Source organism: Hoplias malabaricus, chromosome 1 (assembly GCF_029633855.1).
Source record: "Hoplias malabaricus isolate fHopMal1 chromosome 1, fHopMal1.hap1, whole genome shotgun sequence".
Classification (NCBI taxonomy): Eukaryota; Metazoa; Chordata; class Actinopteri; order Characiformes; family Erythrinidae; genus Hoplias; species Hoplias malabaricus.
The window spans coordinates 61,155,796-61,170,342 of record NC_089800.1 but is presented as its reverse complement, the minus strand read 5'-3'; the positions used below and the strand labels follow the sequence as shown (position 1 = coordinate 61,170,342).

At 42.6% G+C, this 14,547-nt stretch overlaps 1 protein-coding gene across 2 annotated transcripts in view; it reads right to left on the bottom strand.

Moving 5' to 3' along the window:
• The window catches only part of kif26ab (kinesin family member 26Ab), a 58,893-nt gene that overhangs the window by 11,769 nt on the left and 32,577 nt on the right, over positions 1 to 14,547 (bottom strand). For both annotated transcript variants that reach the window (XM_066669711.1, XM_066669717.1), the window contains exons 3-7: positions 10,097 to 10,280; positions 7,449 to 7,658; positions 5,515 to 5,608; positions 4,146 to 4,408; positions 953 to 1,136 (exon numbers count right to left, since the gene is read on the bottom strand). In XM_066669711.1, coding sequence (XP_066525808.1) covers positions 953 to 1,136; positions 4,146 to 4,408; positions 5,515 to 5,608; positions 7,449 to 7,658; positions 10,097 to 10,280 — 935 coding nt within the window. The remainder of the gene's footprint in view (positions 1 to 952; positions 1,137 to 4,145; positions 4,409 to 5,514; positions 5,609 to 7,448; positions 7,659 to 10,096; positions 10,281 to 14,547) is intronic.

The following is a 14,547-nucleotide window of genomic DNA, read 5'->3' as shown; positions in this document are numbered from 1 at the left end:
ATTATAAAAAAAATGGCAAAATGCAGACGCATTATTGAGCTATTCATTGTTGACCTTTATAAAACTCAGGTTCAAAACCTAATTTTATCCCACTCTGATTCAGCAGTCAGAACAGTGACAGACAGTGCAGTCCATTCTATTCAGTTTGATATTATTTTCAATGCACCAGATGTAATCTGTATGGGCATAGGTCCAAAGTTCCAACTTAAATGATGTTTGGATGACCTGCTTCTCACAGTCCAAGTGGTTCGAAGCACATTCAAACATGTTGAAGTAAAAATATGATGAGAATAATGTATGGACATCACTAGAATCTCAAGCAGCATTAAGACAAAAGCTTTAAGTACTGTTCATGTGGTCTGCCTTGTCTTGCATGTTGCTGAAATTTGGGATACACAGAGGAGGTCCAGAACCAACTGTGGTCTTGTAGTTAAGCTTTTGTAATCTGTTAAGTCTAAAAGAGTGTAGTCAGCTGTCCACGTCTGTTTGAAATGAGGGAGGCTTATTAAGGATGCAGAGTTATTCCTGTGTTATCAGATACTCAGCATTTACCTATGCTAATGAGCACAGCAGCTCCGCACTGTGACAGGTACTTCTACACTATGATTATGGTCGTTAGCTGCTCATGAATTATTACTGTCTGTTAAAATTCCCATTAAAGTTTAATGAAGTGGTCAGAGCAGACCTGATTGATTTAGCTTCTACATGATGGAGTGAGAGGAGAAATGAGAGGGTGATGGGAGAGCCTGGATTTGGTCAGTTATATCTCTCCTAATAGATTAATGAGTTTGAGATGCAGCTCTCCTCCTCTGTGAATAGGAAAAGTGAGTCAGGAGAGTAAATGGGAGTGTGGACCATCGATTAACTGCACGGTGGGTTTCGGCAGCACAGCGAATGTGAGAAGAGAAATAACCACACACACACACACTCAGAGATACAGTAAAGTACTCACTTCCTCCCTTGCCGCTCTTCTCCATGCGGTACTGGTAGATGTGGAGGGTGAAGAGCATGTGTGAATTGCGTCTGTCCTCTTCGTCTGCATCTGGACGGCTGGTACTGCGAGCTGCGATTGCTGCGTCCAGAAACAGTGCAGCTTTCTCTGCAGTGGGGGCTCTTAACTCACTCTGATTCTGGAGCTGGAGAATAATGAATGAGTGTCAGTTTACTTTAGTGCAGTCTGATTGTTATTATACTACAACACCATAGCAATCCTCACTGGATTAGTGTGTCTGGTACCAAGGATACAAAGCTCCATATAGAACAGTATAGACACACAGCACAAAACAATGATAAACAGCATAAAGCCATGAACACAGTATAGTACCAGGCAGTATATGACACTACACTTTCAGGCATCTTCCGGCTCCTTAGTCGACCATGCAGGAGCACGTTGTATTTCTATAATTACAGACTGTAGTCCACCTGTTTCTCTGCATAAATTATCTTAAATGAACCATGCTTTTCAAAGGTTCTGATGCCCACGGGACCACAACAGGAACAGGTATGATTTTGGCGGTGGGTCATTCTCAGCGCTGCAGTGACACAGATGTGGTGGTGGTAGTATGTTAGTGTGTGTTGAGCTGGTATGAGTGAATCAGACACTGCAGACCTGCCTGAGTTTTTAAACACAGTGTCCACTCACCTAACTCCCCAAAAACCATATTGCTCCTGGCCTTCAACATCCTCCTTCCAGATTGCATTCTGGAGTGGTCATTGCTACAACATGATTGCCCGTTTGATTGGTCAAATACTCCATTACTAATTACAAATTTAGGATGGTTTGCCAGATAGGGCTTTTAAACCTATTCCAGCACTGCACTTTTTTGTAAATTGTGATTTTCCATCAAAACAAGGATATAGCCCATAACTACACTTAATTCCTGTCTGGGAAACAAACCCCTTACCAATTGCCTGCATTGTATTATGACTTTGGCCATATAGAGGCTAAATAAAAACACTGATTTCAGCTTAATTTGCACTGAGGAATGCATGTTGTGGCTTTTAAACCTTAATACACTTTACATGCTTTAATAAACCCTTTAATTTGGAATATTTTCCATAATACAAGCCTTTTAAATCTGTATTCTGAACAACATTAGAGAAGCAACAGAGCTGTGGAGTAAAACAGTGATAATTTATCGGTTGCTTGTCTTTTAAAAGGAAAGGGATCCATTGAGCAGTTGTGATGAAAGAAAGATGGGAAGATGCCTCGATACTGAAGAAGAAAGAGAGAAAATTGAGCCACTCCACACTCAGCTTGCCCATTAGATTAAGTCTCTGGGGCAATCAGGAAGACAAATATGCATATAGAGGGAGATGGATTATTGAAGGAGAGGGAGAGGGATAGCAGTAGATCAAGAGGGCAATAAGGACAGCCTCTCTGCTCCAGGAAAGAGCCTCTGGGCAGGGAATGACTAGGATGAAAAAGCTCGGGTGGGAGAAAAAGCCAAACCCTGATAAAGCCTTGGCTGGAGGGCAAGGGAAGCAGCAGGCTGAGGACCTGTGAACTCCCAATTCAGAGGGAACACTGTGCCTTTTTTTCCTTAGTTCTACACTTGAGCTAAAAAGTTCTCCTATAACATTTAAACCTCTTATAAGGAATACATTATGTTGCGGAAAAAGGAGATAAATTATCTGTTTCTATTGGGACCTGACAACCCACAAACTCTGAATCAAGACAACCCAGTCAGTTTTTGTGTCTGCGTATGTCAGAAAAACATCCTGATTTTGTGCTGTGTCTTATGTAGAATGCAGAGTCGTTCCAATCAGAGACTGGACCCATGTTTAGCGGTGGCACATTCTCATAAAAGGAACAGGTGCTGACATTATTCATTTCAAATCAAATCTATACTGCACTTTTTACAACTGACGTCACAAAGCAGCTTAACATAATTAGTATCAGAAGTTCTTAGTTGTCCTAAATAGGGCTGTGTTGTTTGATCTTTGATGTATTTGACCAAAGCATGTCACAGACACTTCATTAAGACCCCAGAAGTGTGTAAATGTTTGGAATTGGAAGGGGTATTATAATGTCTCTTTTAGGGCAAACCTTTTAGGGGGATGCCATTTTATAATCTCCATAGAAAAGCAGAAAATGGAATACTCTGGAGCACTGGCACATGTATATAGTGTCAATGCCAAGCATTGGCATGGTCTATGGTGCAGTGGAACTGCTTTCTCTAAATGATGGTGCACCTTCCAAAACCCTTGGCCATGCAGTGCATGTTGGTTGACAGACAGTGTTTGAGGTAAGCAGAACATAGTGTATATTAGACTTTATGGTGAATTATTACTTTGATGTGTTTTGAATGTGTGTCCTAGTTGAAGTCAACCTTAATGGGTAGTGATCTTCTCCGGTAAGCCGCAGTGGAACTTCAGAGAGCGGAGAACACTGCGAGAATCTCCGGATGGAGCCTGGCTCCCCGTATCTCAACTTCACAAGCCTGCAGGCTGCCTTTGAAGTGCTGGCCTCATATGGACCCCCAAAAAAACAACATCTGACACCAACACCTGGCAGCACTTTCAACTACCCCATACCCACCACCCCCCCACCCCAAACACCAACTACCCCCCTGCTATTTACCCTCTTCCAATGAAGGACCCAATGGGGGAAGGGGGAGAGAGAGAGAGACAGCAGCAGTACCCCCAGATGGAGACTGAAGGGCCTTGAAGGGAAAACCACAAGAACAACTGCCTGTCAGTACAAGGCTCCATTAAAACACACCACAATAACTGCTGCTAAAGGCAAGGTGAGGTGTGATTAAAGCAGAGAACATTTAATTACTGCAAAGAGGAAAGAACAGGGACATTCACTGGCCAGACCGGCTGGTTGTTCATATAGAGACCATTGTTTGGGATGAGGGTTATGTAACTTGAAAACATCAGTTGTCTTTTTAGTGTTTCAAAAGTGGACGAATAAAAATTGAATACAATTTAAATTGAATAAAACGTCCATTTTAATAGCAAAGCTATTTTCTTTTTCTGTAAAGTTTATATTGATGTCATTTCATTTTCCAGTATTAGTGCACTACTACTGGTTGCTTAATCTGATTGTAGTGTAGCTCTGATTACAAATTCCCAATCTAAACAAAATCAACTAGCTCTAGTCTATAGCCGAGTAGTCAGCTAAAAAAAAACCCACCAACCTGTGTCCCACAGATTGGGTCCTCGCGCAGGTAGACCCCGGGGGACTGGCCGTCCTGAAGGCTGCCTGTGGAGACGTCAGACAGCAGGTCCTGCAGACTCTCGTCTTTGCCGTAGATCTCCACGGCCGAGACCCGCACGGAGAAGCGCGTTCCTGTCTTCTCCTTGCGTTCACTGATAAGCTTGAAGAGCCAGGAGATGGCACAAGGCGCAATGCCAAGGCTCTGAGCTGAGCTGTCTTGGCCAATCATGGTGTATGTCTTGCCTGGTGATAGGGGAAAGAGAAAGCTGTTAATTCAGGCATCACCATAACAAGCCAATATTTTAAGCTCGGAAGTGTCCATGAAGGCAATGTTAATGTAGATGAGGTACAACTGAGTGTGTGGCCACCACGTCAAGCTCCCTGATGATCAGGTTATATAATATATCGTCCCTGTCCAAAACAAAACATCTCCATTAATGTTGATTTTTTAGTTTACTGCATAATAATTAACCACAACAGATGTCCTTCAAATTGTGTTCCACAGTTCATGAGGAATAGAAATAGAAATTAATTGGAATAATGTCTTTTACAGTGGCATTAATTGAAAACTGAGTTTTTTTTCTTCTCCTTTAAAGTTACTATATTGGAGATATATGGTTTTCATTGGACTGCGATGATATAGAATAGAATAGAACAGAACAATTACTATCTGAGCATTTTGTTGATATTCATATGCTATGTAGTTTTTGGAGTCTTGCCCAAGGACTCTTGTTGGAATAGCATGGTTTACTTGCCTGGATGGACACCTGAACCCCAGGCTATTAAATGAAGGAATGATGTTCCTCACTATGTCATACATATATTTATAATACTTTTTATTTTAATATTTTATTTCATGAAACCAGTGCCAGACAAACATTGACTATTAAGATTGTGAGTCATGAAGATCACAGTAAAGACAGATAGTTCCTTCTCCTTCACCTACTAAAGTTGAATACTGAAAACTGATCTTGCACATTTGTGAGCGAAGAAAAAAAGTGTTGGCACATTTAACAAGCATGAGCAGAACTGGCAATAATGCAGAACCCTCAAACACAGTCTAGTGGGAGGGTCAATTACCAAGCTTTTAATTATACCCTCTAGCCTCTGGCCCTTATGTTTGCAATCATCTACACACATACACATGCTCCAGCTTCACTTGAGTATATCACTCTGTCCTTTTAAAGAAATGAGAAAGAATAATAATAAAAAAAACTTAGCCAGTAAGTGACCTAAATGCTATTAACCAAATGACAGGACCTTAAGACCTATGGCTCTTATCACAGCCATAACTAATTAATGTGATGTAATGATGAGCTAAATGCACACTATCAGTATGTGCAGCTTACCGAGCTTGACGTGGCCAAAGCAGAAGATGCAACCATCTGCTCCATTCACCACTGACTGGATGACTTCAGCCACAGTCCCTGAGCACACTTCAGCCTGTAGAAACACAACGAATACCCTTAAGATGCTTTCTAACCAGGACAGGAGCTGTCAGTAATATTGTTAAATCATTTTTCAAGACAGTGATGATATGTCCTAATCTCTGGCTAAAAGCTAATAGAGAGTTTAAAGCCCCTGTCCTTGCTACTCTAGGCTCAGCACTGCGGAAACTGCACTATGTAACTTTTGGCAGGAAACCACCCCAATTCACTCCCTCTCCACCTTGTAGGAGAGCCTAGGAGTAAAAACAGCACATTTTACCTAGTTGTGCTGTAATAGATATAACTATAAATAGTAATTTATATGTATAATCACAGCACTCACTGCTGCTGCACACCTGCAGAATCACATGAACTGTGCAGCAAAATCAACCAGTCTTTGTCAGTCTGACTCTCAGATTTCCCATCTCTGTGCACAAATCCACTTATTGCATCATTAGCAAAAGAAATACAGTGAAACATTGAGCCAACAAAGCTGTGGCTCATCATGGATTCATTGGATGTGAGGAGGTTCACACTGCTGCCTCTATCACTACAGCACTATCATTACAATCTGTTCCACTAGCCCCAGTCCACAGGGACAGTTTCAACTGCAGCAATCTTCTTCCATTCATCAAAACACACATATACACACACACTCACACACACACACATAACAGATATGAGGGGTTACAGTCAGACTGTAATCTGAAGAATGGCTCCCAGAAAGCAATTCACTAAAATAATTTCCCTCCAGTGCAACTGAAACATAAACTGATCTAGAGGGATTTACTATCGCTCTCAATTCTGCCTGACTTGTTACTACAAAGGCATTTTTTACCCTTTCTAACTCGCTGTTTTAGTCACTGACATAAAACAAATGCATAGTGTAGTTCATTCAAACAAGCTGGGAAATGCTATAAGATTCCCATCTTTCAATCCATACTACATTTGTGCTTGTCAGTGTATATAATGGCATATGTCATAAAAATATTATTAATGTTTTATCATGCATTTGATCATTTTTAAGAAAAAAAAGGCTTAATAGACTTAAACAAGTCACTATAATTTGTTAATTGAATATAAGTATAATTCATTGTATAACTAAGAATTATACTGCAATACCATATTATTTAATGTCATTTAAATGCTTTTTCGGTTTCTTTTTTATGTTAATCAAGATGACTCTTGTTTAACAAACTGTACCATGCATCTAAATCAAATGAACTGGGAGAGCCACTGCCATTATGAAGTGGGTTTAATGCTAGGGTCCTTCAGTATGGGCACTGAGATGTCGACCTAAGCTGGTACATAGCCACAACCAAATTGTTCTCACTTAATCGTTCCCAAGGACTCTTATTTCTCAATTGTGCGGCTGTTTGGAAGGCGCTCTGCTCTTAATTTGGATGCCCTCGTGGCTTTAGTCTTTAAGTGATGAACTGAGAGTGGGTTGCTGGGTATGTGTGGCCGGAATTCAAACCATTTTCCAGACTTAAAAGAAACAGCTGTTGAGCGCATACTGTGAAGAATGCTGCTGTCCCAAGATAGCCATTTTTGCATTAAGCCCCAGGCCCTGCCCAGAAAGTGTATGTGTGTGTGTGTGTGTGTGTGCGTATGTGTGTGTTCGCACTGTGCAGATGTCCTCCTGCCCTTGAGGATATTTCTTTGCCCAAACATACAATAATAGAGCACAGACGCAGCAAAACAAACAATCTAACAGCCTGTCAACAAATGGATACACAATAAGACCTATCCACTCTGTACTCAAGGATACGTCAGGTGAGTATGTAATTATCCTTTTTCTACAGATCTGGACATTGTAGTACTCTACCAAAGAGTACTGTCCTGTAGACTCTTACTTGTGAGGCATCTTGGGTGAAGACAGCATCGAAGGCGAACATCTTTGGAGCAGACAGTGGTGTGCGGCGATGCACTGGGCTGGCCTGATTCAGCAAAGAGGGCTCATAGATGGTCAGCTGCTTCTTCCTCTGGTCCACCTTAAGGAAGGACATGGACTCGGACGAGTCTTGAACCCCAGGAGATGGACAAATACGCACCATTACTTTCACCTGTTCCAGGAAATCAGAGAAAGGAAAAAACAGTAAAGATGTTATGTAAGGAAAGTGGCAGCTATGCAAAACCCACTTTCCACAAATTACAGATATTATTGTACTAATTAGGGATCATTGTGCTCAGGACTTTGAGTATGGTAGAATAATGGAATTCTCCTGAAGCTGATACATTTAGGGCCAAATGATGTCCTTGCACAGTACCGTTGGTCAAATGAGCCAACACTTCCAAGTACTCCTCACTGCGGAACTAGAAATCCACTGGGTGGATTCGGATCACATCCAGTTCAGCCCACATCCAACTCTTTCATGGGAGGTTAGGGTTAGGATTAGGGTAAGGGTTAGTGTAAGTGTTAGGTTGGACTAGGAGGAGTCAGTTTTAGTCTAATCCAATAAAAACACAATGAGGGGGAGCTGGATCACATCCAACTCCTCCCTATGGATTTCTGATTCTGCAACGCTGGCCTTCTCAACATTTCCCATAACATTTCCCATTTTATGATTTGTGGCTAGAAATTGCACAAGTATTAATGCTGACTTTTGTTGTAAATAATTGTTTTTAAAAGCCATATGGAAATCTAATGTGAAAAATGTCTATGTACCAAAACAAATTAAGTCTATGTACCAAAACAATGTTACAGTCATTGAAGCCTTGAGAATCTGCATTTTGCACGGCTATAGAAGCAGGCGACCACACACAGAGCCAACCAGAGCAAGTGCCCAGCAGCTGAGGAACGGCGCTAATTAGCGTTAGCATGATCACATCAGTGAGAAACTGGCATTGTTGACAGTGTCCGTCCCCACAGCACATGGCCGAGCTTACACAGGTACAGTATATTCCCTATGGAACCCCTATGGCACTCGAGGCAGCACAAAGCCGTAGTCTTCTCTTGCAGACTATTTACAGAAGTATGGCTCCAGAGCAGCGCAACAATGTCCACCCTGCCAGTCCTACAGCGTCTGCGGCCAGTGGAATGCCTGAACCTCAGCGCTGGGCCTAAGCGGACCGCTCCACAGGGGCTGATTATCCCTGATGGACGTGTGCACATGGTGAAGAAATACAGCAGCCATGACACTGGAAACAGGCTTCCATATATGACCCAGACAGAGCCGTGCTCAGGTTGAGCTAACTGTCTCCACTATATTTACATTCGCCTGCCATTTGATATGAGGCTGCTGCTCTGATGGGTCTTGGAGAGGTGGCTGGATTTTCACACCTCCCTCTAGCCAGTACTAATGGCTCTGTGCCCTCCAGCTCTGGATAACCTCTACATAGCCATTAGCTATGCCCCGTCCCACTGTCTGGTTTACAGACCAGAGATCTGATCATCAGCACTAGAGTTTAACAAGATTATTCAATACAGTCCCTACAGAATAGTCACTGCAATCCATGATTTGAGCAAACGCCGTAAACACAGGGTGAGCTGCTACCCTACAAATGCACAGATGGCAGGAGTGTTGGATTCGATAATATTTTCACAGTGGCAGTCCCCAGTAAAAGTTGAAATACCCGTCCAAACTTCAGCCGCCATTCAAGTCCATTCAGACTGCAGCAGATGTGTGTGATTCGGTAGTGGGAAGAGGAAGCTCATTAGTGAAGCTGGATTTTCAATGAGTCCATTCTCAATTGGCAGTTAACAATCATCTCAATGGGTTGGAGCTTTTGGCAACATGTGCTGTAATCATCTCACTGAGCAGGTGGTATCTAATCTGGTACAAATCTTCTCCATTACTATAAATACAGTAACACAGAGAAGAATACAATACCCAGTAGACAAAGGGGGTGCATGCCGAACACTTGCTACTGTTGGCCTAGCTCCCATTCAGAGCTTCCGAACACAGTCTTTGGCAAAAAAAAAGACAATGCAACTCCATGCTTTTCAAGAGAGGTGTTATATATTTAACAAGCACTAAAACGATTTTCATTGATTCTCCATTATTTGTTCGCAAAAATGGTTCACAGTTTAGCACTCGCCTGTGTAATGCTATAACTGGACCTTTACATCATTTCAATACCCATTCAGAGACTAGCTTTTTGTCAAATATGTGAGCACCGAATGATGGAAAATAGCAGCTAATCAACACCTTCAAATGGTCTGTTCCGAAGAGACTGAAGCAGGGGGAAAACTGAGTGAACTGATGACATTCCCTGAGCTTTATGCCCTGAGTCTGTCTGGGCTGCCGTCTGCATGTAGACAAATGTTGCACCTGTGTGTGTGTGTGTGTGTGTGTGTGTGTGTGTGTGTGTGTGTGTGTGTGCGCTACTTAACCTCAACCTGCATGTGTGTTCCCCACTGAAAAGAAAGATGTATGGCTTTGCATTTCCCCCAGTCACTTTAAAAGCATAAAGTGCTGCTCTTTATTCATTGTCAAAAAGAGTGTATGTGTTTATCTGTGTGTGTGTGTGTGTGTGTGTGTGTGTGTGTTATCTTTATGACCTTGCCCATGCCGGGGTTCTCCTTGGCCTTTGAGCCGGCTCGGAGCAGGCATGGTGGAGCGGGTGGCGGTGAGAGCTGGAGGATGCTGCAGAAGTTGGTGGGGTAGATGGAGGGCTCTGGGGGCTGCAGCACAGGCGGCTGGGCCTTCTTCCGCTTGGATGAAAGATTCAACTTCTGCGCAGCCCTGGTAAAACACAAAAGACATGGATTTGGTTAAACAAAGACGAGCCTATTCTCTCCACATGGCAGGCTGGGGTTCAGTTCCTGACCCAGGGACTAATACACTATACTAATCAGGGTCTTTGGGCAGGACTCCTAAAGGTACATTTGGAACATTGCCTGTACTGTTAACACTGAACCGTGTACAGCTAAGTGATCTCAAGTGTCACATAAGCACATAATCAAGTCTAATTCACATGAAAAAAAAAAGTGTCCAAGCTGTTTTAACAAATCCATTTTGTATGAAATATAAACCCATGGTGAATCCTGTCCGGCTGGAACACCACAGAGTGGGAGGTTTCTAAGGAACTAGGAAATATTCGTTAAGGGGGGGAATCAATTCACTCTTTCGCTGATTGATTTAATCGTATAGCTTGACATTTGCAACCCAACGCTATGAAATCAGAACTGAAAGGTCAAAAGCCCCGTCTGAAAGCCAAAGTAAACACAGACAGGCCTCACTCTCTTTCTCCTGCTCCACAGGCTCCTTCACACAAAGCAAATGGGTGCTTTATGCCCCAAAACCCCCAAAAGCCCTCCATTTTTTTTCAGAAGGAAACATGAAACTGTAGCTAATGGGGTCAGCTCAGTCATTAGCCTTGACGTCAAGCAGTTGCCTCTGACTCTACAATAACCCAGCCTTGGCCCCCACATTAATCTCACCATTCACATGAGGCAAAGTCTTAGATTTCCAGGTGGAAGAGGGGCATAAAAACCTTAAGTTAAACAAAAGCTAACCTGAAAATATCACTCACTAACCTTCATTTGAACTGATCAGAAGCTCTGGTCTTACTGGATTTAATAAATAATATTCATAAGCAAAAGAAAAAATACAAAAGAAACTTTCTATTGAGGTGCTACAGGTAGCTCTCGTTAGGACGAGCCTTACAGGCATTGGTCTGTGCAGAGTGTATGGACTGCACTAAGTGGAGAAGAGCTGACAGGCTGCATCTGTCTTTTACACAGCAACACAGTGAAGGGAGGAATTAGCCCCAATCACACTCTCCCTCTCTTGCTCCCTTTCTCTCTCTCTCTCTCTCTCTCTCTCTCTCTCTCTCTCACTCTCTCTCTCTCTCTCTCTCTCTCTCAGACACACACACACACATTCAGACAGCAAGACTGGAAACAATTCCTTAGAGAAGTCTTACGTGGAACATTCAAAGATGGTATAAAAGTGCTGAATGAACTGTTATAAGGTTTCTTCTCACAGCCTAAATGATGTGTTATGGCCCAGCACTACACACATCTTTTAAATCTGAAGAGGTTATAGTTGCATCCTCTCCATGCTGTCAACCTCATATCTTTTCATTTTCAAAATAACTTGAAAGCACCATTGTTCTTACATTGCATCAAAATTTTATGATGAATGTATCAAAATAAATAAAAAGTAGAGCTGTATTCACTTCCATTAAAAATATTTTATATATAATGGTGCAGTATTCTGGGCGGCACGGTGGCGCAGCAGGTAGTGTCGCAGTCACACAGCTCCTGGAGGTTGTGGGTTCGATTCCCGCTCCGGGTGACTGTCTTTGAGGAGTTGGTGTGTTGTCCACGTGGGTTTCCTCCGGGTGCTCCGGTTTCCTCCCACAGTCCAAAAACACAAGTTGCAGGTGGATTGGTGACTCGAAAGTGTCCGTAGGTGTGAGTGTCTGAGTGAATGTGTCTGTGTTGCCCTGTGAAGGATTGGCGTCCCCTCCAGGGTGTATTCCCGCCTTGCGCCCGATGATTCCAGGTAGGCTCTGGACCCCCCGCGACCCTAAATTGGATAAGCGGTTACAGATAATGGATGGTGCAGTATTCTTTTGTAACGTGTACATCCCCCTACATTCCTTCAACCACCTCCTGATTACTTTAAACACCTCATATAATGTCAACTATTTACACAGCGTATGATGAACAAATTAAGACTGTACAGGTTCAGGTACTTTCAGTAAAGATGCCGCCTATCGCAGGCCAAACCACAAAGTACATGTAACAGGAAGAAATGCTCTAACAATAAGTGATGGAGAGGGATTAAAGAACTGTAAAATGGTTAGAGTCTACAGAAGGATATGGAATGCTAACAATTCAAGTTATGCTATTTGAATTTTCTGGGTTTTATTCTTACATTTGTGATCTACAATTGGTTGGATACTGTGTTGGTTGGAACATGCAGATATGGAACGCCAGCTGTATATTTATGGCAGTTATAGTTATAGTGTTAGAGTTTTGACCCAGGACTCTTATTGGTATCATAGTCATTATTATACATTTCTCGTACTTCTGCATAATCATACAAAGTATCAGTCAGAGAATCCCCATCAAGAAGAATGCAGCCAGCAACTGCTTCATTATAAAGCATGCATCCTCATACCACAGGTGTAACTTTTCCCCGTTTATGAGAACTGAGTTAAAATCTCTGAATGAAAATGTCAGCAGAACACAACACAGCAAACTCAAAAGAGGTCTGTCATGTGTCCAAGTCTAAAGCAAACCACAACAGCGTGAACGAAAAACATATATAGACTACCACTGTCTTACCCTTGATGATGCTTTATGTGGAATTACACACTGCTCTGACATTTTGACACTGTAATTTAGATTTTGTAGTAGAAAAAGCATTGACAGTATTCCTAGCTGCACAGCTGCTCTACCCTGGGCTCCATGCTGCGTGAGTATCAGTGTTCGCAGAGGAAGAAACGTGTCTTCCTTTATTCAAAACTCTAGAGAAGAAGCCAAGAGAGAAAGTTCAAGAGAGTGTGTGTGTGAGCAGGTGTGTGCTATTCCATAGAACAACACATGGCAGGATGAGTGTGAGTGTGTCTGTGTGTGTGCACATTTTTTTTTCTCCAGTGAGCAGACTGCTCATTAGTCTAGTCACTATCCCTTCGGACATGAGATTGTGTGCTTGTCCACCAGTCCTCCCTCCCTCCCTCCCTCTTCTCTACTCTCTCTATCTCTCTATACCTCCAGAGTGACAGACTCTCCCTTTCTGTGGTCTCCACCCCTCCTTTCTCTCTTCCTGCTCTCCAGCCCACAGCGACAGCGCAAGAGCACAATCAGGGAACACACCGCTGGCTGATGAAATAATTATAGCATCCAAGAGGAATACAGGAGGAGCTGCTCCCCGGGGAACTGCCGGCCCGCCAGAGACGAGTGTCTGTGTGTGTGTGTGTGTGTGTGTGTGTGTAAGTGGGAGGGAGGGAAATGTGTTAGCACTCTGAAAGCTGTATATGTACAAGAGTCAGATCAAAAAAAAAGAGAAGAGAAAAAAAAGACACAGTGCCTTAAGGTTGTGATCCACAGTCAGATTTACAGTAAATGTTTATACACGGTTCTTTGCATGATTAAGTGGATCAGGGCTGAATGATATTGGAGAAAATGTGTGTGTGTGGGTGGGTGGGTGTGTTAGAAATAAGCCTACATCATTTTTACCCAAAATGATTTATGTATATTGGATTATTCATGTGAATGCATCAATCCACCCACAGAACATCTAAAATGATCAGAATGACAGAGAGGTGGGAGGGACCAGAGTGTGGAATAAACACAGTGAGTACTATTCACCTTTCACCTTGGCTAGAAACACACACACACACACACACACACACACACACAAGATGTAGGCATAATGAATAAGAAAGAGTAGATGATTGAAAGCGCAGAGAAGGCGAGTGTATGAGAGACCTTTGGTGTGATGGACCAGTAAATGAATGTGCAATGGCAGCTTTAACTCACCTTGTATGCACATTCATACATTAATGGGGAAATTAATTGCTCATCCCATGTGCCCTCCACTCCCTCACTAAGTCATCCCTCCCCCGCCTTTCTCTCTCTTACACACACACACACACACACACACGCAAGGAGCTGGCTCAGCTCATAGATGGACACTGGCCATAAAGAACATGCCCAAGTGCCTACACTCTCTGTTGCTCGTCCACCTGTTCAACCCCACAGTGAACAGTATTTCACCAGTCATCAGTAACTAGCATGCATGCTTTCATAATCTAATGAGAAATCATGTTCATAATGAGAAATCCATATCTCTATTACAGCAGCATATAAACCAAATGGCCAGTAGTCTGTATTACCTGCATGGCTTCATTAGGCACATTATGAAATATATGCTGAAGGAGTCCATAGCCTTTGTGTGGCTTTATGAACTGAGTGCACAGCCTCCGTTTATCCCTTTGTAATCATATCTTTGTCCCTTTAAGAACTCTATAATGTATGCAAATGAGCTCTGTTCT